The sequence below is a fragment of the Hemiscyllium ocellatum genome, chromosome 26 (genome assembly GCF_020745735.1).
Source record: "Hemiscyllium ocellatum isolate sHemOce1 chromosome 26, sHemOce1.pat.X.cur, whole genome shotgun sequence".
In the NCBI taxonomy this organism is placed as follows: domain Eukaryota; kingdom Metazoa; phylum Chordata; class Chondrichthyes; order Orectolobiformes; family Hemiscylliidae; genus Hemiscyllium; species Hemiscyllium ocellatum.
This window is the reverse complement of record NC_083426.1, coordinates 17,969,291-17,992,444: the sequence shown is the minus strand read 5'-3', so window position 1 is coordinate 17,992,444 and position 23,154 is coordinate 17,969,291. Positions and strand designations below refer to the sequence as shown.

Sequence of the window (23,154 nt, the reverse complement as noted above, 5' to 3'; positions counted from 1 at the left end):
CCGAACCCTCAGTGTGCCCACACCCTCACATGAAGAATCTACGTCTACAAAGAGAGTGTCCACACCCTCATAAGAAGAGCGGACAACCCTGCCAGGGGAACCCACCTGCAAAGTGAGCCCAACTCCCCACACTCCCCCCCAAAAGAAGAACACTAATATACAAAGACAGTACCCAACACCCCACAAGGATAGCATCCACAACCCTCCAAGGAATACCCACACCTATAAGAAAACAGCCCAACCCCTACAAGGAGAATGGCAACACCCCAACAAGCAAAATCCATGCCTACAAAGAGAGGGCCCACATGCAGGTCCAAAACCCGTAAGCAGAGCCCAAAAACCCAAAAGGAGAACCCAGACCTATAAGGACAACACTCACAACTCCACAAGGAGAATCCACGCCTACAAAGTGAGCCCTCACTGCCCCCCAACCTCACAAGAAGAGCACCCACAACCCTACATGGATAGTGTCTACACCCAAATTCCCACCCCTCCACATGGAGGACACACATCTACATCTCACCACACCTAAACCCAATTAGCGAATCCATATCTACAAAAAGTACCCCCCAACGAGAATCCACAAACCCACAGAGGTCCCATGCCTGCAAAGGTAACACCCCCACCCCCACAAGGAAATCACTTACAACCTCACAGACAGCATCCATAACCCCACAAACAGCACCCGCACGCCCCCCCCAAGGAAATCATCTACACTCCCACAGACAACACCCATAACCCCACAGACACCAGCCACACCCTCATAAGGAAATCACACACACCCCCACAAGGAAACCACCCATATCCCCACAGACAACACCCATATCCCCACAAGGAAATCACCCACAACCCGACAGACAGCACCCACATCTCCACAAGGAAATCACCCACAACCCGACAGACAGCACCCACATCTCCACAAGGAGGATCCACACCATCACAAAGAGAGCACCCCACCCTCACCTAAGGCAGCCCCACAGCCACCCACAACGTAAACACATCAGAGCTTTTTGCCCGAAACGTCGATTTTCCTGCTCCTCGGATGCTGCCTGACCTGCTGTGCTTTTCCAGCTCCACTCTCGTCTCGACTCTGATTTCCAGCACTTTTGGTCAGGAGTTGGTCAGCCCCGCCCCCAGCGCCCCAGCCCCGCCCCCAACGCCCCAACCCCGCCCCCAGCGCCCCAACCCCCGCCCCCATCGCCCCAACCCCGCCCCCATCGCCCCAACCCCCGCCCCCAGCTCCGCCCCCATCGCCCCAGCTCCGCCCCCATCGCCCCAGCTCCGCCCCCATTTCCCCACTCCCGCCAGACCCCAGAGGGAGAGCCGCCCGCTTGGTGCGTGCTGTGCGTCAGGGCCCATCTCAAAATGGCGGTGCACTCGAACCTGAGCGGCCCGTCGCTCCCTCAACTGTCGGATACAAATAAAACGGAGGGCGAGAGCTCCGCGCAGGTATCGTCCTGGTTTGTTTGTTTTTCCCTTGAGGATCGGTCCCCGGCGCGGAGCTGCCGGGAGGATGGCAGTCGGTGCCAGGAGTGTCCCGGGTCCGGTGACCGAGGCCCGGCCGAGCCCGGGGCTTCCCCGCTTCGCAAGCCGCGGCTACAGGTTTATCAGGCGGCAATGGCAATGTTTACTGGGATTCCTCCGGGTGTTGTACATTTCCGAGATGAAACGGCACGCGGGTGGGCGGGCAGGGGGAGGGGGAAAGACAAGAACTGTTTACACAGAGAGGAATCCTTGCCCCATCTCCACAATAGTGACTCGAGAACTGTGTTCACCCTCAGCCTCCCTCTTATAAATAAAAACAAGGATGCTTATAACCTGGAGAAAGTGAGGACTGCAGATGCTGGCGATCAGAGCTTAAAAATGTGATGCTGGAAAAGCGCAGCATCCAAGGAGCAGGAGCACTTCACCTCCATCTATTCGCTTCAATATATGTTTGCATCAGTTGACCATAATTGAAAGTTAAAATGCTAAGAGTAACTAACTCCAGCGTACACTTGCAGGGTTTGGATGGGTCATCCCAGAATGTGGTTACCTCTGGCATTTTTTTTGTGGTCACCATTTCTGGACTTATGACACACCTCTGGCCACCACATCCTGAGGTGGGACTTGAACCTGGCCCATCTGACCCAGAGGTCGGGACTTGACAACTACAGATACTTCCTATATCACCCCATGCAGAGGTGTTATGGCACAACTTCCAAGCAGGTGGGACCTTGAACCTGGGCCTCCTGGCCCAGAGATAGAGACACTGCACCACAGACCACTTATCAACATTGCCATCTTTATGATTTAGCAACATGAATGAGAAACAAATGAGTTCACAGTGAAACTAAATTATGGCTGTTGCAGGTTTAGCGCTAAACATAATTTGCACTAATCTGTGCCGGTGGTGGTCATTTTCCAAAAGCCAAATCATATCACAATTTAAATATTCCTTTAGTCGTTAGGAAATCCCATATAATGAAAAGTATTTGGGAGGATGATCCACAGTTATATTCATTAAACTTTTAAAAGTGTGGAGTGAACTCTGAAGCATGGTTTCAGACCCTTTCTAATTAAGTGATGAAATGTAGAAATGATTTATTTTAGTTGTGTGTTAATTCATTTCATTTTTAATGTATAAATACAGCAATTTAACACTTAAATTATGTGTCACTGACAGTGTGCAGGATTCTCAGGAAATTGGCTTTAAGGAGCTCAGAGAGCTGGTATGGACTTGTTGGGCTGAGTTGCTTCCTCCTGCGGTCATAATATTACTGAAACTGAATTTAAGTCAAATGTATTATAAGGCAACTCAGTTATAGAGTTGTACAGCATGGAGACAGACCCTTCGATAAACTCATCCATGCCAACCAGTTACCCTAAATTAATCTAGTCCCATTTGTCATCATTTGGCTCAGATCCCTTTAAACCCTTCCTATTCATGTACCCATCCAGATGCCTTTTAAATGTTATAATTGTACCAGCCTCCATTACTTCCTCTGGCAGCTCATTCCATACACTCACTATCCTCTGCATGAAAATGTTGCCCCTTAGGTCCCTTTTAAATCTTTCCCCTCTTACCTTAAGCCTATGCGTCTTAGTTTTAGACTCCAGCCTGGGAAAAAGACCTTGGCTATTCACCTTATCCACGCCCATCATGATTTTATAAACCTCTATAAGGTTATCTGTCATAGTCATAAAGATGTACAGCACAGAACCAGACCCTTTGGTCCAACTTGTCTATGCCCTCCAGATATCCCAACCTAATCTAGTCTCATTTGCCAGTACCTGCCCCATATCCCTTCAAACCCTTCCTATTCATATACACATCCAGATACCTTTTAAATGTTGCAACTGTACTCGCCTTCACCACCTTCTGGCAGCTCATTCCATACATATACCACTTCTGCGTGAAAGGGTTGCCCCTTAGCTGTCTTTTATATCTTTCCCCTCTCACCCTAAACGTATGCCCTCTGGTTCTGGACTCCCCCACCTCAGGAAAAAGACTTTGTCTATTTATCCTATCCATGCCCCTCATGATTTTATAAACCTCTAAAAGGTCACCCCTCAGCCTCTGATGCTGCAGGGCAAACAGCCTAGCCTATTCAGCCTCTCCCTATAACTCAAATCCTCCAACCCTGGCAACATTCCTGGAAATCTTTTTTGAACCCTTTCAAGTTTCACAACATCTTTCCGATAGGAAGGAGACCAGAATCGCACACACTCTTCCAAAAGTGGCCTAACCAAAGTCCTGTACAGCCGCAACATGACTCCCAACACGTATACTTAATCACTGATGCGCCATGGAAAATAGCCCCAGCCTATTCAACCTCTCCCTGTAGCTCAAGCACTCCAACCCCGGTAACATCCTTGTAAATCTTTTTTGAACTCTTTCAAGTTTAACAACATTTTTTCTATTGCAGGAGGACCTGAATTGAATACAATATCCCAAAAGTCGTCTAACCAATATCCTGTACAGCTGCAACATGACATTCCAACTCTAATAATCATTGCGTTGTCCAATAAAAGCAAGTGTACCAAATGCCGCCTTCACTACCCTGTTGTGTCTGACTCCACCTTCAAGGAACTATGAACCCGCATCCAAAAGTCTCTTTGTTTGGCAACATGCCCAGGACCCTAACATTAAGTGTAAAAGTCCTGTCTTGATTTGCCTTAGCAGAGTACAGCACCTCACATTTGTATAAATTAAACTCCATCTCCCAAACTCCTCACCTGACAGCTGGTTTGTGATGCAGAGTACTGTAACAATGTGGCTCAATTCCTGCACTCACTGAGTTTACATTGAATGACTCTCCTTGACGCCTCTCCTCGCCTAAGACATGCTGACCCACTTTACACCATGATTGGTTGTCTCTGTAATGAAAGAGTAGCCCTCTGGTCTGGTAGGAATGTGATAACTTTACCTTTTGTATATTTAGACCATAGGATACCTACAGTGTGGAAACAGACCATTTGGCCCAATGATTTGTGGGATGTACATTTAACTTGCTTGACCAAAATATTTTGATACAAATGCCATAGATGTCATCATAATAGAAGAATCTAATAACTTGAGTTTTAGCCATTCTACAACAATAACCTGAACCTAGCCATTCTGGAAACACTTCAAAATTTGCTCAGTTAAACTGTTCTTTTGTTTTGTATCTCTGATCATGTAGATGACCTTTGTTAATCAACATTAATAATTCACATTGGACAAACTGAAAGAAAAACAGAATTTGCTGGCAAAAGTCAGTAGATCTGGCAGCATTTGTGGGAATAAAACAAATAATGTTTGAGTCTTGTCGAGTTTCACCAGCAATTTCTGTTTTTGTTTCAGATCTCCAATCTCTGCAGTCCTTTGTTTTATTTAACTGCAAAGTGAATTTGGAATGCAAATGTGCACAGGGCATCCTAATTTTTCCTCATGAGCATTGTTTAATTTTAAATGAGACTTTAAAAAAATTGTTTCTTTTACAACTATCATTGTGTATAATGAATCAGTTAATTTTCTCATGAAAGTAGAATTATCAAATGTAGCAACAGATATTTAACATTTCTTATGATGTGATGCCGTTCTAAAGAGGTCTGTATTTTTCAATATTAAATTACTGGTACACTAGGTATCATATATTTTGATTTGTTTGTACTTACAGAACCATAATTAACTTTGAAAAAAGAATTTTGTCTTAAATTATTAATCCTTTTCAGGCATATTCTCGGACACCCAATAATGATTTTGACATATACAGATGTATGTTGGAAAGATACTTGGCACAATTTAAGCATAATATTTAAATGCTTGTTGTTTGTTCCACATTGTCAGTGTTACAAATGATTTGAAACATTATTAAAGACTAGTACTCTAATAAAAGGCAGCACTGGTAAAGCAATAGAAATCCTTTTATTACAGAACATTCTCAATATGGACATATCGTACTATCCTGTTCATTGAGATATTTAATGACAAGTGCTTCTTTTTTCTTTCTCAGCAGCTGGAAAATGAAAATCGTGTCCAGATGGACTTATATGATGATTTGATTGGTGATATAATAGGAGTACCTTTAAAAAAAGAGGTAGAACCAAAAAAGGACAATTTGGAGTGCACATCAAATAATATACTCATCCCAATTAAAGCTGACCCGTCTAAAAGTTGTGATCCGGAATATATTGATGCACCACTTCATAAAAAACTTATGTTGATTGGAAATCTGACGTGGGTGAGCATGACCTTTTGTCCTATGATATGACTACACAGCAATGGTGGTACATAATGTCAGATTAACTGATGACAGGAAAATTATATGTATTTCAGTTACTTAACTGACTAACTATTCTGATGTGAGAAAGTGAGTTGTGAATACCTAACATGTCTTGTATTCATTGTCTGCCACAGTGTATTACCATGTATTGAGATCTCTAGTTATAGAGTCCTAGAGATGTATAACGTGGAAACAGACCCTTCAATTCAACCTGTCCATGCCGACCAGATATCCGAACCCAATCTAGCACCCGACCCATATCTCTCCAAACGCTTCCTATTCATATACCCATCCAAATGCCTCTTAAATGTTCCAGTTGTATCAGCCTCCACCAATTCCTCTTGCAGCTCATTCCATACATGTACCCTCTGTGTGAAAAAGTTGCCCTGTAGGTCTCCTTTAAATGTTTCCCCTCTCACCCTAAACCTATGCCCTCTAGTTCTGGACTCCATGACCCCTGGTAAAAGACTTTGCCTATTTACCCTATCCATGCCCCTCATCCTTTTGTAAACCTCTATAAGGTCACCCCTCAGCCTCCGACGCTCCAGGGAAAACAGCCCCAGCCTGTTCAGCCTCTCCTTGTAGCTCAAATCCTCCAACACTGGCAACATCCTTGTAAATCTTTTCTGAACCCTTTCAAGTTTCACAACATCTTTCCGATAGGAAGGCGACCAGAATTGCGCACAATATTCCAACAGTGGCCTAACCAATATCCTGTACAGCCACAACATGACCTCCCAACTCCTGTACACAATACTCTGACCAATAAAGGAAAGCATACCAAACACCTTCTTCACTATCCTATCTACATGCAACTCCACTTTCAAGGAGCAATGAACCTGCACTCCAAGGTCTCTTTGTTATAAAGTAAAGGTTGCATTGTCTTTGTTGGACGTAATATATTGCAAAGGCAGATTTTAAGAGAAGTAAAACATGAAAGATCAAATGGAAAAATTAGTGACTAAAAATTGACACATTAAGGGTCACTTCAATATCTCACAATTGTTACGGCTCCGAAGGAGGCCATTCACTTGTTCCTTCAAACAAGCATCATTACTTGGTGCCTATCCTTTGCCTTCTCCCCATGCCCTTGCACATTATTTCTGTCTAAACATTCATCAAATACCCTCTTGAATTTCTCAATTGACCCAGCCTTCTTCACATACCTCCATCACAGTGCATTCCATACTCTTACAACCTGCTGTGTGAGTTTTCTTTCTCACATCACATTTGCTACGATCGCACATAACATTAAATATATGCCCTTTCATTCTTACTCTATTTTATGAGCTGCAACAGCTTCTCACTATCCATCCAGTCACTCATGATTTGGTAACCTGTTTCAAATGTCCACTTAGCCAAATTCTCTATGAGGAAAACAGTCCCAACTGCTTCAATTTACCCTCATAATCAAAGTTTCTCATTCCTGGATCTATTCTTGTAAAGTGCTTCTGCACTCTCTCCAGTGCATTCACAGTTTTTCTGTAATGTGGCTTCCACAACTGTACACAATACTCCAGCTAGTGTCTAACAAGTTCAATATTCTCTCCTTGCTTCTCTGCTTAGTTTATTAATAAAGCTATGGACACTATGCCTTATTAACTGCTCACTCCATCTGTCCTGCCACTTTCAATTATCTTTAGGGAATGAAAATGACTATTTAGAATGGCAGGGACCAGGATGGGGAGGATGTTAAATATCTGATGCAAAAGTTGCTAGTTTGGATCAATGCAAAGAAGTATTGTGGGAGTTGATGGGCAACAATCTGCAGTTGGGAGTTTGAAAGTATGATTTTAAGTGTTTTAGGAACGGAGTGTTTTTTTGCTAAGGAGCAGAGGCAAGGGAATGGTGGGAGAATGCTAATGAGAGCTATTTCAGAAGAGAAGGCGACAGGAGTTGTGATAAAATCATTGAGGAAATTTTAAGAGAAATGAGTGATAGACATTGAGATGCTTCAAGCGAATTAAATACCAGAGGTGTAAGAGAGAAAGCTGAAAGGCGAGGACTGTAATTTCATTCTAATAGTTTTGCAAGAGAATTTGTAGGAAGTATAGGCAGGTGAGATGGCTTCATAAAGGAGTTAGGTATTTCTGTCTCAGCCAAGTTTCAGTCAAAGCTATGCTGCAATAAAGTCATTAATGACCAGTCTTGTTTGCAGATGGTGAAGGAAATGCAAAGGATGATTAATTCTTTGGTATTGTTTAAGATGGCAATAATAGATGGAATAATTAAGACTGGGAATGATAATTGTTGAACCCAAGCACACATTCTGTGCAGTGAGAGGAGAATGAAATTGCTGATTGTAGGACAAAAGCTAATGAGAGCTTGATGTGCTCTTGGAAGAATGGCAAGCATGGCGCAATAGGCAACTGTGCATTTCATTCTTAGTATGCAGGTTTGACTTTCTGTGCTTGCTTTAGTCTGTTCGATTATTTTAAGAGCTAGTATGTATATAGCTTTCAATAACACGGTGGCACAGTGGTTAAGGGCGGCACGGTGGCACAGTGGTTCGGGCGGCACGGTGGCACAGTGGTTAGCACTGCTGCCTCACAGCAACAGAGACCTGGGTTCAATTCCCGACTCAGGCGACTGACTGTGTGGAGTTTGCACATTCTCCCCGTGTCTGCGTGGGTTTCCTCCGGGTGCTCCGGTTTCCTCCCACACTCCAAAGATGTGCGGGTTAGGTGAATTGGCCATGCTAAATTGCCCGTAGTGTTAGGTAAGGGGTAAATGTAGGGGTATGGGTGGGTTGCGCTTCGGCGGGTCGGTGTGGACTTGTTGGGCCGAAGGGCCTGTTTCCACACTGTAAGTAATCTAATCTAAAAAAAACACTGAAACAAGAATTACTACTGGGTCTAATCTTTAACATTTACAGTAGGTATATTTAAACAAGTTAACAGTTGGGCACAAACATTACAGAATAGGGAGCAAGTCTGCATAACAATGAAAAAGCTGCTATATTCTATTTCTAATTGCTGTCTATTAATTTCTTTCAGTGGACTACCAGTGATGACTTATTAGCTGCCATTCATTCTGCTGGAATATCTAGTGTTGATGATATGAAATTTTACGAAGTTGCAAAAGGTGGTCAGTCCAAGGGGTAAGTGGAAAATCGTGCCAAAGCAGATAACAATGAAATGATAACAAACCTTTCAGTTGTTGCGGTGTGATCAGGCAATTTAATGTTTTAGGCATACAGAGTTTCATCAGATCTGAAGAAATGAAAGGTTTTTATAATCAAAGAAAGGAATGAGTGGTGATTAGGAGCTGATGGAATAACATATAATTAGAATCAGCAATTCGATTCTGAGTTGATCTTTTCACCAGACAATTGGAAGATAGGGCTAAAGGCAATGGAAACACATAAAATGGATGAATCTGCAGTAACTAAACAGTTAAAAGCAAAAACAAAGGCCTGTTCCTGCTGGATATAAAATTTTAAAAATTACAAACAGTACAGGAGTCAGCATCTGTGGAGATAAGGAAATGGTTAATACTTCAGATCCTTTGCCAGAACTGGAAGATATTAAAGTGATTAAAATTTGTAACGCAGAAGCAGTCCTTTTGGACTGAGCAAAAGTAAAATAATTGATTAGATCCTTCAGTTCTCCATTCAACTCTATAACCTTTGTTTTTGAAATTTTATACGATTCTGTTGGAAGCTCAATTGAAGCTTGAGGAACAGTTCCATACTTTCGTATCAGATGCCTAGCAATCGTACATTTCATTAGGAAATCTACAGTTGAAATTTTAACTTATCTTGACAATGACAGTTGACTTGTTCAATGTTTTCAGTAATTTGCTATTTTGCATATTCACGTTCAGCTTCTCTATTTGTATTAACTTATTTCATGTTTCTTTCTATTGTTTAATGTGTTATCAAATAATCTTTCTTCCTTGATTAAGACTTTCCACCAATTCTTTGCACTACTTATTTCTGTTTTTATTTAATATTTATTCATGTTTTAATTTCCCAGTTCTGTTGGAAGTATCCAATATCTGAAAGATTAATTTATGAGTTCTTTCTATAAACTGTTTCCAGCATTCACTTTTTTTGTTGCAAAATCTCAGCATTTGCTGTATTTTCATTCTCAACAGATATCTGCATTTTTGAAAAGGTGTTCTACTTTGCACATACTGCTCCTTGGATGCTGCCTGAACTGCTGTGCTTTTCCAGCACCTCTAATCCAGAATCTGGTTTCCAGCATCTGCAGTCATTGTTTTTACCCACATGACTTTGTGGAGCCATGCTCAAATTATATGTGAAATGTGTTGGATGGCATCCTCACCATTGTATGCCACTATATTGCATCCATGACATGTTATTTAGGAATGTATGAACGGGACTAGGTCAGTCGGGCTGTCCACCACCATTCAATATGATCACTTCAATGCCTTTTACCCACTTCATCCCCATAACCCTGTTTGCCTTTAGTAATCAAAATTTTACCAGTCTCTGTTTTAAACACACTCAAGACTGAACTTCCATGGCTGTCTATGGGAGAGAATGCCAAAGATTCACAACAATAAAATTCTCTTCATCTTAAATGGGAACCTTGGTTTGAGACTTCCCAACTATGAGAAATGTCTTGCATGCGTATACCCTATCAATCCTTTAAAATATGTTGTAAGTTTCAATAAGATCATCACTAATTCTTCAAAACTCTAGAGACTACGAGCCCATTTTGCTCAAACTCTCTTCATAGGACAATCCCGCCATCTGATGTCAAGTTTGATGAATCTTTGTTGCACTCCCTTTTATGACAATAATATCTTTACTGAGATAAGGAAACAAAACTGCACACAGTATTCCAGGTGATGTCTAATCAACCTCCTATACAATTGAAACAAGACTTCACTACTCCCTGGACTCAAATCCTCTTGCAATAAAAGGTAATGTTCCATTAGCCTTGCTAATTCCTAGTTTGAAAATATGTTCAGGAAAGCTCGCAAAATTCCTTAGTTTTCTACACTGGGGATTAGGAAGTAGTTTTGTGAGTTGTAATTTCATCAAAATGAATGTCGGTCTGGAAACATATTTCTCTTGTCCTGCCTAAGTTCTTTTAACCCCTGAACTAATTATGGCTAGAGTCTTTATTGTAGAGTTGGTATAAATAATCCAGATAAAATCTAAATTAATTATCTTACAAGATAATATGTTCCATTAGTGATGAGTTCAAAATAATTGATCTGTTTATGAAGCAATTTACAACATTCAGAGGAACTGGAGAGAATTTGAAAGACATATTAATTTTTCGAGCATTTTTCATCCCTCTTCGCATTTTGTACTTTTTTTTGGTCTTAACCTGTGTACAGTGATGAGACATTTCTAGTTCGGTAGTAAAAACATTGAACAAAACTGACACTTTAGTTTGATGAATATTCTCTCAATGCTGACATAAGGTCGTAAATCTAAATTGTTACATCAGTTTATCTTTTTACAGATGCTGGCTCACCTGTAGATGTTTCCAGTTTATCCTGTTTATATTTCTGATTTCTAGTAGCTGCAGTGTTTTTGCATTGACTTGCACGTGTGTCATTGGCTATATAACAGGATGGAATAGCTGATGGACGACACAATAGTAATGTAGAGTCAGATATCTGTCGTCTTGGATTCTGCAGTTGATTCTGCTTTGGTCTGCTGGGCAGGTTAAGTTATTTATGTATGCTTTAATAATTGTGGTTTAACATAGTCATACTAGTGTGTGGTACGTGTTAAGCATGGATGCCCATGCCTGTTTCAAAAAAGGAAAAGCAGGATATTTGTAGGATTAGCATAATATGTTATTTCTGTGCGCACTACTCATCTAAAGGTACACTGCAACTTTAATCAAGGTAAGTAGACTTTAAGAAAAATTTGGAATGCTGCATTTTAGATTTGGCATTGCCACTCTCTGAGCTGCTGCATCTGTTTCTGCCCTTGCTAGTAGACAGTGCTACTGAACTCCTCTTTACTGATTTAAATGTCTGTCCTCCGCCCTAAACAACCTCCATTTTAAGAATTGACTCCTGCAGTCCTGTAAGTAAACTTTTACCAAAAGACAATAGGCCTAAAGACAGTAGGGTAAAGTGAAGGCCGCGTAATATTGTTGGTAGATTATTAATGCAGAAGCTCAGCTAATGTTCTGGGACCTGAGTTTGAATTTTGCCATGGCAGATAATGGACTTTGAGTTCAATTTTTAAAAAAAATGGAATTAATATTTTACTGATTACCATGAAACCATTGTTGATTGTCATAAAAACCCATCTGGTTCACGAATATCCTTCAGGGAAGGAAATCTGCCATCCTCACTTGGTCGGATTACATGTGACTCCATACGCACAGCAATGTGGTTGGCTCTCAGTTGCCCTCTGAAATGGCCCAGCAAGCCATTCAGTTATACCAGTCACCAGAAAGTCTCCAAGGACAACTAGGGACCAGCAATAAATGCTGGCCACCCAGTGACACCACGTCCACAAATGAATAAAACAAACAAATTCTGGATTTAGTGGGAGCTGAGGTCAAATTTGAGCATACAGTATTAAAGTTATGAAATTCACTCTCACATATGTAGGTGAGTGAGCAATGATAGTATTTTTGATATCACTTCTTCACAGCATGTATTGCCCATTGGAATTTGTTTTTGTTATTCTTCATTATAAGAATAGCTCTCTATCTGTTCTTTGTGTGGTCTTAACAGATCAGTTCAGAAGGTGGGTGAGGAACATATATGTTTGCATATATTGTGGTGTTTGCAAAATACAGAATCATGAAAATTCCTTTTGTGTGTATGTAAGCAAGGGATTGTTGGATAGAACTAACTGAAGCAGTTGGAAACCTTTCAAACATTTTTCAGCTTTTTTGTATTATCCTATGTTTTGCATTTGTTGGGGGTGAGGTTGAGAGAGGCATAGGGATGATGTCTTAAGAAGATTGTTAGTTTAGTTCATGGTGCATCTTTCTATTCCAGGGCATATTTGGAGGGAATGGTTCAGCTTTGAATGAGAAGCGAGAAAACTAAAAAGGGAAAGAAGAAAATCTAGAGTTACGATTGTAGATTTCAATGATGAAATGATTGAAAAAGACTAGTGAAGAGTGAACGAGTATAGATAGGTTGGGCCAATTAATTCAGAAGTTTGTAGCACAAAAGAATTTTTTAAAAAAGCTATCTAAATATATTCAACAGCTAAAATTATATTGAACCACATAGCAAAGTTTTAATCTGTTTCCCAGCACTTTCCATTATCGAGACTCCAGTTTAGGGAGATGATACTTCTATTTCAACTGTTAGGTTCCATTTAAATGATTGACAGTTTCTTTAACAAGGCAGTGAAGACAGTTAATTGATCCTGTCCAAACCTGCCAATATGAACACTTCACAAACCCGAGGTCTAAACTTTCTTAGTCCTAATAATCCCTATATTTCAACCAAGCTCTCCCGGCCTTAAACTTTCACAAAGCTAAATCATTATGCTGAGGTAACTTGTTCCCAGAACCTGACCTGAATTTACCTTCTAGGAGAAAAAAATAAACTTTCTTCTAAACTTAATACTGACATCTTCTGAAATGAACTAAAACTTAGTTAATCCTAAATGCTTCTGAACTGAAACCAAAGTTAATGATTTTACATTTTTATTCTACCCGTTGTAAACCTGACAGTATAAACATTTTCCCAGTAATACCACAGGGATTCATGATCACTACTCTGTCAAAAATGCTGAATTTAGTTATGTTCCAGAAGGGCTGTCTGACCCTTTTTTTAACCACCACTTTCATCTGAACACAAATTCCAAAAGATAAAATTAAGAAATAAATTGTGCACCTTTAATCGCATTTTTTACTGTGTATCTTATAGTTCATTTTAATGAGGTCAGTTCTGTTTGCTTTAAAGGAATAAACTCGCTATTATGGAAGATTTACTATGCACTTTTGTGGGTCTAATGTCCTCAGCATCATAGATTGTTTAAACTTAGGAATGCAGTAAATTTGAGGTGAATTCCAAGTCTGATCTGAGCTGCTATAACAAAGTTTATAAAGTCAGCAGGCTAAGTAGAGAAGGAACATTATCTCTTTAAAAATAGAGACTTGATGAATTTTGGAGATCTGTGATTTGTAAAATTAGAGATTTTTTTTTGTTTAACAGGGTGTAATTTTATGCAGTAATATTGTTCTCAAATTCATTGTCCAGTTTAATTCTAATACAGCCAAGTGGTTCTACCCATCAATTACATTTTTCAAAAATGTAACTGTATTATTGATACTTCTTGCAAAATGCAATACCTGTTTTTCCTTCCGAAATACAGGTACGTTATTTTGAGATTTTTTTTAACAGAGCAGCCAGTTTGAGTTTATATTGTAGAACAATCCAATCTAGAAAGGTGGCAGTATTAGCCAGAGCAGCAATATGATCAAAAGTTATACATTTTAGAAGTGGCAAAGACTGTTACTGGTTCTTTGGATGTTCAAAAGTTAAAAAAATGTAGTATGAATTCCTTTTTACCTTCCTCTCCCTGCATTTTGCCACCAAAACTATTTTGTTCCCTCTTGAATTCAGTGACATTTCCCTGAGGAAATATTGTGCAAATAAACAATATTTTGCACATTTAGCAGTCTCTTGTGAAACATAGAAACAGAAAATAGAAACAAGAGTAGGTCTTTCGGCCTCACAAGCTGGGTCCACTATTCAGTACTATCATGAATAATCAGCTCAATTCCCTAGCCCTGCTTTTGCCCCATACCCTTTAATCTCTTTAGTCTTAAGAACTATATATGTCTCCTTGAAAACATTATGTTTTGGCTTCAACCACTTTCTGTTTCAGAGAATTCCATTGGTTCTCTGTCTCTGGGTAAAGAAATTTCAAAATGGCCTACCCTATATCTTTAGACTGTGAAGTAATACTTGCTAATATCCATTAAGTTGAATTACTGGAGCAGTTTTAAGGCAAAAGCAGGTCATCAAAGGGAAATCTAAGAAACTTGAGTCCAATAATTCCATCTCTTTGAAACAGCTTTAAAGTATTTCCATATTACTACAGATTGTAATTGGTAGAATTACATGATCCTTGTTACAAACAAATTTCAGATCTTTTCGATTTGACCATTGCCACCCCTGCTTCTGGGAAGTTAACTCTGCTGAGACTATAATGGGAATTAAAGTTTTGTTAAAGAAAGGATAAATAGGAATTAATTGGAGCAGTGTTCTCAAATTAAATTTGCCAAATTCAATAAGACCAGCTATCATATCATCAGTCAATGAACAGGTACCGAAAGCAAATATGTCGCACTGCCAAATCTTGTCTAAATCTAAAGAATCTGGACAATGTTTAGATTTTAATGTGCTCTTACTTTCTGTGGCAGTAGATAAACCTGCATTTGTTGTTATTTAGATTTGTCCATGCACATTTAGTTCTTAAAAAGCTATGAGCATCAACTGATTGAAAATGTGAGTTGCAAGGGCAGCTGGGCACTTAGGAGATGCGTGAATGTGGGAGTGAACTGTATCTCTTTAACTAGACTTAAGGATTACAAAATATGAAATGACTGAGAATGATAGTGTAAATTGTAGGGCTGAATTTTATATCAAAGCACAGAAAAATAAATAGAAGGAAATAAAAATTGGATTCAGATTGAAAGAGGCAAAGGAAAAGTTTGAAACTAATATTTTGATTTTGAACTAGACAATTGAAAATTCTCCCATTACTATGAAAACCTAAAGAATTGGATTCCATGTTTGTATTTGGTCCTTTTCAGTACCAAATAGAATAGTTTCATTTAGAAAGGGACATTGACTTGAAATGACTGGGCTTAACTTTCAATGGCACATCTTGTTCATTTCTGCCGCACAAATACTATAGAAGCATCACAGCATTCAATGCAATTAAGAGTTGATGCACACAGTGAGATTGCTGTTTTTCTTAACAACTCTAACTATATATGACCTAAAATTGCACATGAGAAAAGATCGTTGCTATTAATATTGACATCATAAATACACTGCATTCTGTCATTCAGCTCATGACTGCATCAACACCAACTTGCATTTATACAGCATCTGTAACATAGAAAATGAGCAGCAGATGAGTGTTGCAAGTTAGCTATGTGCACACAAATATTTCTGTGTCATGCTCTTAAAAGGCACAGGTAGTGCACTATTGTAATTGAATTTCTTATTTTGGACTTTAAAAATTAACTATGTTTTATAGGTTTGCTAGTGTGACATTGTCTTTGAAAAGTGATATACAAAGATTGTTAAAGATTCTTCCAAAAAAAGAAGTTCATGGAAGGAACCTGGATGTCCGGCATTTTACGAAAGCAAATTACCAGTATTTTGAAACCCAGTTCATAAATGGTGAGTTTTCTGAAGGTTAAGCATTTGAAATTCTGGCCATTCGCTATTTTCAGGGATAAAAATTGGAAGTGCTGGAGGAATTCTTAAGTTTCAAAGAAGAATCATACTGGATTTAAAAAGTTAACTCTGTTTCTCTCTCCATAGATGCTGCCATACCTGCTGTGTTTCTCCAGCACTTTGTTTTTATTTCAAATGTTCAGCATGTAGAATACTTAGCTTTTATTATAATAGTTTCAGGAGTCTGGCTGATGAAGTAGGCTATAGAACTTTTAATTGTAGAATAACATTAGACTTATTCTTCCACTTTTTCATTTATGGTAGTTTTCCTGAAGCTACTTCAGATAGTTTCTCAGCACAGTGATACGACTGCAGTCTAATGTGATCTAGAATTTGCAGTTATGAATTTTTAAGTTTGCAGACATATTTTATTAGAATTAACATTTAACTCATTCTAAATTGAGTCCAATATAAATTAGAAATGACTGTAGGAAGTCCTCAGTGATCAGTTTAGTTAGTAACCTGCTCATTGCTGCAACAGAGTTTATTATTTTGAAATCCGGAAGAGAATTTGATTAGATTGTAGTTTGATACTGTTATGATGTTATTAAACTAAGACCGTGTTTCTTTTTCAACATAATAAGCATGTTACAATTTGTATTAGGGGAAGTCTAATACAATGATTCAATGGTTTATATCCTCCCTCAACTAGCACTATTTAAGATACAAATGATTTTTTTTTAACATATTTTCTCTCATTGTCCATATAAATTGCTGCATATCACAAAATAAATTATGGAGTGCTGAGATATTTACACTGTGATTTTTATACACAAAACATGTACATACAAAACAAGATTCTCCTGCAGTATGTAGTCTTAAATGTGGCAATACTGTTTGGAACTGTATAATACCTGCTGTTAAAACACAGCCAATGTGAAGTTAATTGATAGAGGTTGATTTCAAAATCTCCACTTACTGTTCAGCTTGTAAGTTATGTTGTGTATGTGATTTAAATTCAGGAAATTATCTGCATTGTTAGTTATAATTTATTGCAGGATTATGAAGTTTAATGAGGAGAAATATGATGTGATGTATGTTGGAATTAAAAGAACCAAGAGACAGCACAAAATAAAGGGTACTATTCTAAAATGTATGCAGGAGCAGAAAGACGTGGGTTTACATATAACTAAGTTGTTAAAGATGGGAGGATGGGTAGAGTGGACTATTAGTAAACTTTTCATTATTTTGGGCATCATAACTAAGGACATAGAGTATGAGAGCAGTTAGGTAATGATTAACTCATATAAGACATTGATTAGTTTTCAGCTCGAGTATTGTGTACAATGCTGTAGGAACTCTAGCAAGCATGTGAATTCATTGGAGTGCTTGCAGGTAAGGTTTATGAGAATGGTTCCAGGCATGAGACACTTTTGAGGAAGAGTTGGAACTGTTTTCTTTGGACAGGAACAGCTATGAGGAGATTTTATAGAAATTTTCAAAATCATGAAGTATTTGGACAGAATGGACTGGGAGAAACTACTCCTGCCTGTAAGTAGACCGAGAACCAGAGGGCAGTTTTTTTTTACAAAGAAGAAATGCAACATGGGGCAAATCTTTTTCCACAGAGTGGGTACTTAGGGTATGGAATACACTTCCTGTAAGTGTAGCTGAAGCAATTTAATTGAGGCATTCAAGGGGGTGATGGATGAGTATTTAAATAGAGTCAGAGAGATGTACAGTGTGGAAACAGACCTTTTGGTCCTGCTCGTCCATGTCAACCAGATATCCTAACCCAATCTAGTCCGACCTGCGAGATTACAAGTGGAAGGAAGGACGCTGACTCTGAGCATTTTGACTTAGTCATAATGCAGTCCCAAATGCTTCATTCTGCACAGAAATAAAAGTCTTAAGGTTTTGTGATTGAGGGTGTTTATAGGATATAGCTGTCATTGGCAAAACCAGCATTTATTGCTTATCCCTGTTTGTCCATGACACATTTGCGATAAGCCACTTTATAGAATCACTGAAGTCAGAGTCACGATGATATTCATTGGAAGGAGAGCTTGCACATGTCATTGTTGCCTTGTCTAAATTATGGATTTTGCAGTTTGGAAGGCAGAGAGCAAGCTGCTATAGTTGGTTCCACAGGTCAGTGCAACATCGAGGGCCGAAGGGCCTGTGCTGCGCTGTAATGTTCTATGTTCTAGTGCATATTGCAGGTGTGCATGCAGCAGCTAATGTGTTCTAACAGTGGAGAGAGTGAATATTTGAAGTAATATAGACAGGACAATTCCAGGATCCACTCTTAGATTGGTTCAGGTTATATTCAACTGTAAAGATTGTTGGCAGTAAGAGACCTCCAGGTAATCTGTGGCTCACTTCCCATGCCATCTACTGGTATGGTTAAATAGTACAACAATAGAAAGACCGAGGTTGGATGTTTAAATGTTTCAGCAGGAGTGGACTCAAATGTGGGACAAAAACAGAAGTTTCAGGAAAAGCTCAGCGGTTCTGGCAGCATCTGTGTAGAATAATCAGAGTTAACGTTTCGGGTCTGGTGCCCCTTCCTCAGAACGGGGATGTTTGTAAAACAGCGGAATTGATTAATCCGTTGAATCAAAATACTTTGTTAAATAGAGAAAATAGTACAGATAAGAAACAGAAAGGAGCGAGAGGAGAATAGAATTGGACAAAGAGATAGAGGTATAAAACTTGCAAAAAGAATGAGTGTTCATATTGCAAAAATATCATCATTGCTTAGTAAGTTTCACGAAACATCAGAAACAGAATTGGAGAGTTGAGGATATTAATAAATATGGAGTGGTGTGATATTATAGCCATAGCGAGCTCTCTGGTTTAGGCAGGATTGAGAAATGTAAACTCACTGGAAGAGAATGGTGCAATTATGACATTAGTGTTGAATCTTTAATGATATCGTAGCACCATATGCTAAAGGTTGTCTATGGCAGAATGGAAACAATAAATTATCTACACGATATTGATTATTAACTGCAGAAGTTTGGCAAAGGGAGTGACTTTATCATAAAACTGGACACACATGCCCACTCCTTCAAAATTCCCTCAATCTCAAACCTTTATTTTTAAAAATATCTGTAATTGTTTCTCACTGTTTCAACTTGTCGTCCTGCTTCTACTCCATAATTTGTTTAAACTTATAAACAGGAATAAGATCGTCACTAGGCAATTTGTTTTTTGCAAATTTTGTTGAGTGATAATAAATAGTCATGGAATGCTGCTTTGCTGTTTTTGTTTTGAATAGTGCCATGGAGTTTTTTTAATATCCATCTGAGATTTCAAATGGACTTTAGTTTAACATCTCATACAAGGATCCTGCTACGACAGTGCAGTACTGCAGTTGGATGCTACATTGAATTGTCAGCCGATATTATGTGCTGTTTCACTTGTGCACAACCTTATCCCATAACCTTCTGAATTAGAGGCAAGAATGTTACAAATGACCCAAAGCCAGCTGACATATTTAGGATTCTGTGTTCGGTTTAAGTTGTATTCAGGAAAGAGGACCAACCTTAGGGAAGGTGCTGCATTTCATTGAGGTGATTCCAGGAATGAGAGTTTTTCGATAAGAAGGACAACAGGAACTGAAACTGCCTTTGCTAGAAAACAGTGAGGAAATTTGATAGATATGCTCAGAATTGAGAACTATTGATGAAACACAATTCTTTTTGACTTAGAAATAGAAATAATGGCATTGCTTGAAGCAGCGGAAGATACAATTATGTAGAGAAAGAGCAAGGAAGTGGGTTAGTTGTAGATTGCTGGTTGTATTTCTTACTGTTCAGGCTGTCTGTTCCATCTGTACAATATTCTTCATCTTACAGCAATGGAAAAATCAAAGTTGCATTCAGCACACTGTGATATTTTTGGTTGCAATGGAAATGACAACCAATTTGTATTTGATCCTGTGGAAGAAGGATATCCAGGTATGCTGTATATATTTGTTTATTATCTGTATTCTCATACTTTATTTTATGTGTCTGGTCTGCTTGTGTGTACATCCCCACCCTACATTTTCATATGTTTCAACTCACCAGTCACTCTCCTGGAAGCATTGGTTGATTGCTGATATTTGGTTCTAAAAATGTTCAAAGATTATTTTTAGTCCTGGGGGTTGTCATAGCCAAACAGAATCCTGCTCTCTGCAGCCATGCGCGCACACATGCTGCAGGAAATTGATTCATTGCAGTTGCATTGATTCATTTATATCCTTTGTTGATTGGATGCTGACAGTAATTAATTGTACTGAAGTACTTTTTGCTTTGGCTAAGATCAATAAGCTAAGTTTGGAGCAGAAATTATTCTTGGTTTATTTCAGTTTTTAGGTATCTTTAATCACCTTGATCAGACATCTGAATTACACCTCTACAGGAGGTTGGACTTGGAATTTCTGATCCAGAGGCAGGGGTGTTACCATTGCATCACAAGAACCCTTTTTTGCTTTTGTGTAGTTACTACCCGAATAAAGCTGCTGAGCGACTGAGGATGTCCAGATAGCAACCCACATGAAACTCAATTCCATTGTCAGCTGTTGTGTTCTTGAATTTTGGGAATAGTACTTTGTGTGTCCAAATCTGACCATCAGCACACTGTTCCCAGAAAGTGAAAAATTGCATTTCTTATGTTTTATTGGCTGAATACCCAATAAGTGGTGAAAGCAAGCAGTAGCAAATAATTTTCGAATGTTTTAGCTTTGTGATTTTTTTTGGAAAGATTAACAGTAGTAATCTAGAGCATAAAGTGACATGGAATCAGTAATAAGATATTGAATCGATGACCCAATAATCAAACTTTTATATTACAGTTTATTTTATACATTTCTTCTAAAAAACATTACAAAATTGTTAATAAATGCCTAATATCGATGTGGTATTCTGATCGAATGCATTTAGCAATGGCTTTCATAGACTTGGCAATTTCTAATGCTTATTCTAAGGGCATTGCACCAACATTGTATAAGCAGAACATTGGTGATGTTTGTGATACATATGACTCTTAAATGGCCAACTTTCACCAAAATAAAGTTTCCTTCAGAAGTATCAGTAAATAATTGAATATATTCAAAATATTCTATTTTCATTAAATTTATGATTACTTTGGAACTCTTTCTTTAAAAAAAAGCATTAAATTTAAGAATTGGTTAAATGCAGGTGTTGTTTTCTATGAATTGTGTGAATGCTGAGATCATAAAAATAGCTTTTGTGAAAAAGTAACCACTATGGATGAAATTGCTGTACACGATTCATAATTTATTTTCAGCCTGTCAATCTCTGAGAAGGAATATCATTGTGCTGTTAATGTCTAATCACAATTGGGTGAAAGGAAGCTAAAAATAATTGACTAACACTGCATTGATATCTCAAGTGCTGCTAGTAGATCTAGCCTGTGATCTTTTTATGAAAATGTAACTGAATTCATTTCTTTATCAAATCATTAAGTGATTTCACATTTGCTACGTTGTCAGGTAATCTTGAATGAATGTAAATCTTAAGTTATGACAGTGATATTACAGTTATTTAGTTGAATGTCGACCCTGCGACTTCGAAGTTCATATACAAGGTTGAATGTTTGGTTTCGAGCTACATTTACATGAAATTTTTGCAATATTTTAGTCCTTTTGCTTAAGTGTGCAAGTACTTTGTATCTGATGGAATGAGGGTTATATTTGGTCATGTTTCCAATTAGATACCAAAAGACATTTTTTTTTAAATTTCTTTTGCAAAGACCCAATTCCATGGCAGATCCAGCAGAAGTTTTCAACGTTTATAAATCTTCGTTCGTTGACAAAGGATCCAGTAGTCCCGGACAAAACCTTTCCACCGTTCCCACATCCACAAATCAGACAAATCACTTCAGTTGTTGAAACTAAACTCCATCACGGCTCTACACCATTTTCAAACAATATGTTATTACAAAATTTGACTTCTTTGGCTGTACCACCTGTGAGCATATCAGCTGCGAATATTCCATCTCCAGTTGTTGGTGCATTTCCCCAGTTTTTCTTCAAATACTTAACTTCGTTGGGAATACCACTTACAAACATCCCAGCTCCACTTCTCAGTACATTTCCAAGATTTTTCTTACAAAGCTTACCTTCGTCGCCAGTATCACCTGTGAACGTTCCAATTCCGGTTCTTAGTGGACATGGACTAAGTCAGATATCTCAAACTTCTTGTGTTAATCCTGCGACATTCATAACACCAACAATAATGGGTCTTTCCACCTTGGACAATAATAAGACTCCACCTGTGTATAATACGTATCATAAGGATTACAAGTTATCAGGAAGGTGAGAACTTGAATGCTAATTTGTTAAATTTATTCATCATTCAGCTTTTCTTTTTACAGATTCACTAAAACTTGAAAACATTGTTGCTTTCAGTCATCATTCCTATGCATCTGAAGAACAATTTACTATCCTGTCAATCATTGAAAAATGTTAGCACGAATTTAGGTTTTTATAAATTGTGCAGTGCTTAAATTACTTGTTTTAACATGGAATGGCCAGTCAATGGCTGCATCCGTAGTAAACTGCAATATAGTCGAAATAGTATTGTAATAGAGAGGCCAGAGCTTTGGAAGGTGCGCAATACCAAATTATGATCAGTCTACAGAACAAGAAGGAATACTAAGCTTTCTCTTCAAAATATTGAAGTTTGGTCTGTTTTATTGAAATTTTGTTTGTGTGCTTGTATTTGCTGAATGTAATCACAAATGTAGCTGATAAACATTGGGAAGTTATCTACATTTGAAGCAAAGCTTGAGAATAGGTTCAGTTGAATACTACTTCCTCATACTGTTTGTACTATGTTCCTGCAGTTGCTTCTCGAAACACTTTGTAACATATAGGGATGATGGAGAATCATAGAATCTTGCAGCACATGAAGAGGCTATTATGCTGCTTCAGCTTTATGAAGTAGCCCTATAAGTTAGTCCTACACTCACACCCTATTTTTGACCCCATAACACCACAAACGATTCCTCTTCTAGTAACCATATATTGAAAAAATGCTATGGTATCTCTTTTCACCATTCTTTTGGG

General features: G+C 38.5%; 1 protein-coding gene across 3 annotated transcripts in view; it reads left to right on the top strand.

Moving 5' to 3' along the window:
* The first annotated feature begins 1,312 nt into the window (after positions 1 to 1,312).
* LOC132828368 (cleavage and polyadenylation specificity factor subunit 6-like) overlaps positions 1,313 to 23,154 on the top strand; it is a 38,504-nt gene continuing 16,662 nt past the window's right edge. For 2 of the 3 annotated variants that reach the window (XR_009646110.1, XM_060845406.1), the window contains exons 1-6: positions 1,313 to 1,449; positions 5,478 to 5,705; positions 8,744 to 8,847; positions 15,931 to 16,076; positions 19,937 to 20,038; positions 21,837 to 22,401. Coding sequence is in view for 1 of the 3 variants with exons in the window: in XM_060845406.1 (XP_060701389.1) it covers positions 1,366 to 1,449; positions 5,478 to 5,705; positions 8,744 to 8,847; positions 15,931 to 16,076; positions 19,937 to 20,038; positions 21,837 to 22,401 (1,229 nt within the window). In the remaining 2 variants the exon portion in view is untranslated. The remainder of the gene's footprint in view (positions 1,450 to 5,477; positions 5,706 to 8,743; positions 8,848 to 15,930; positions 16,077 to 19,936; positions 20,039 to 21,836; positions 22,402 to 23,154) is intronic. The other variant, XR_009646111.1, reaches the window with a different exon arrangement.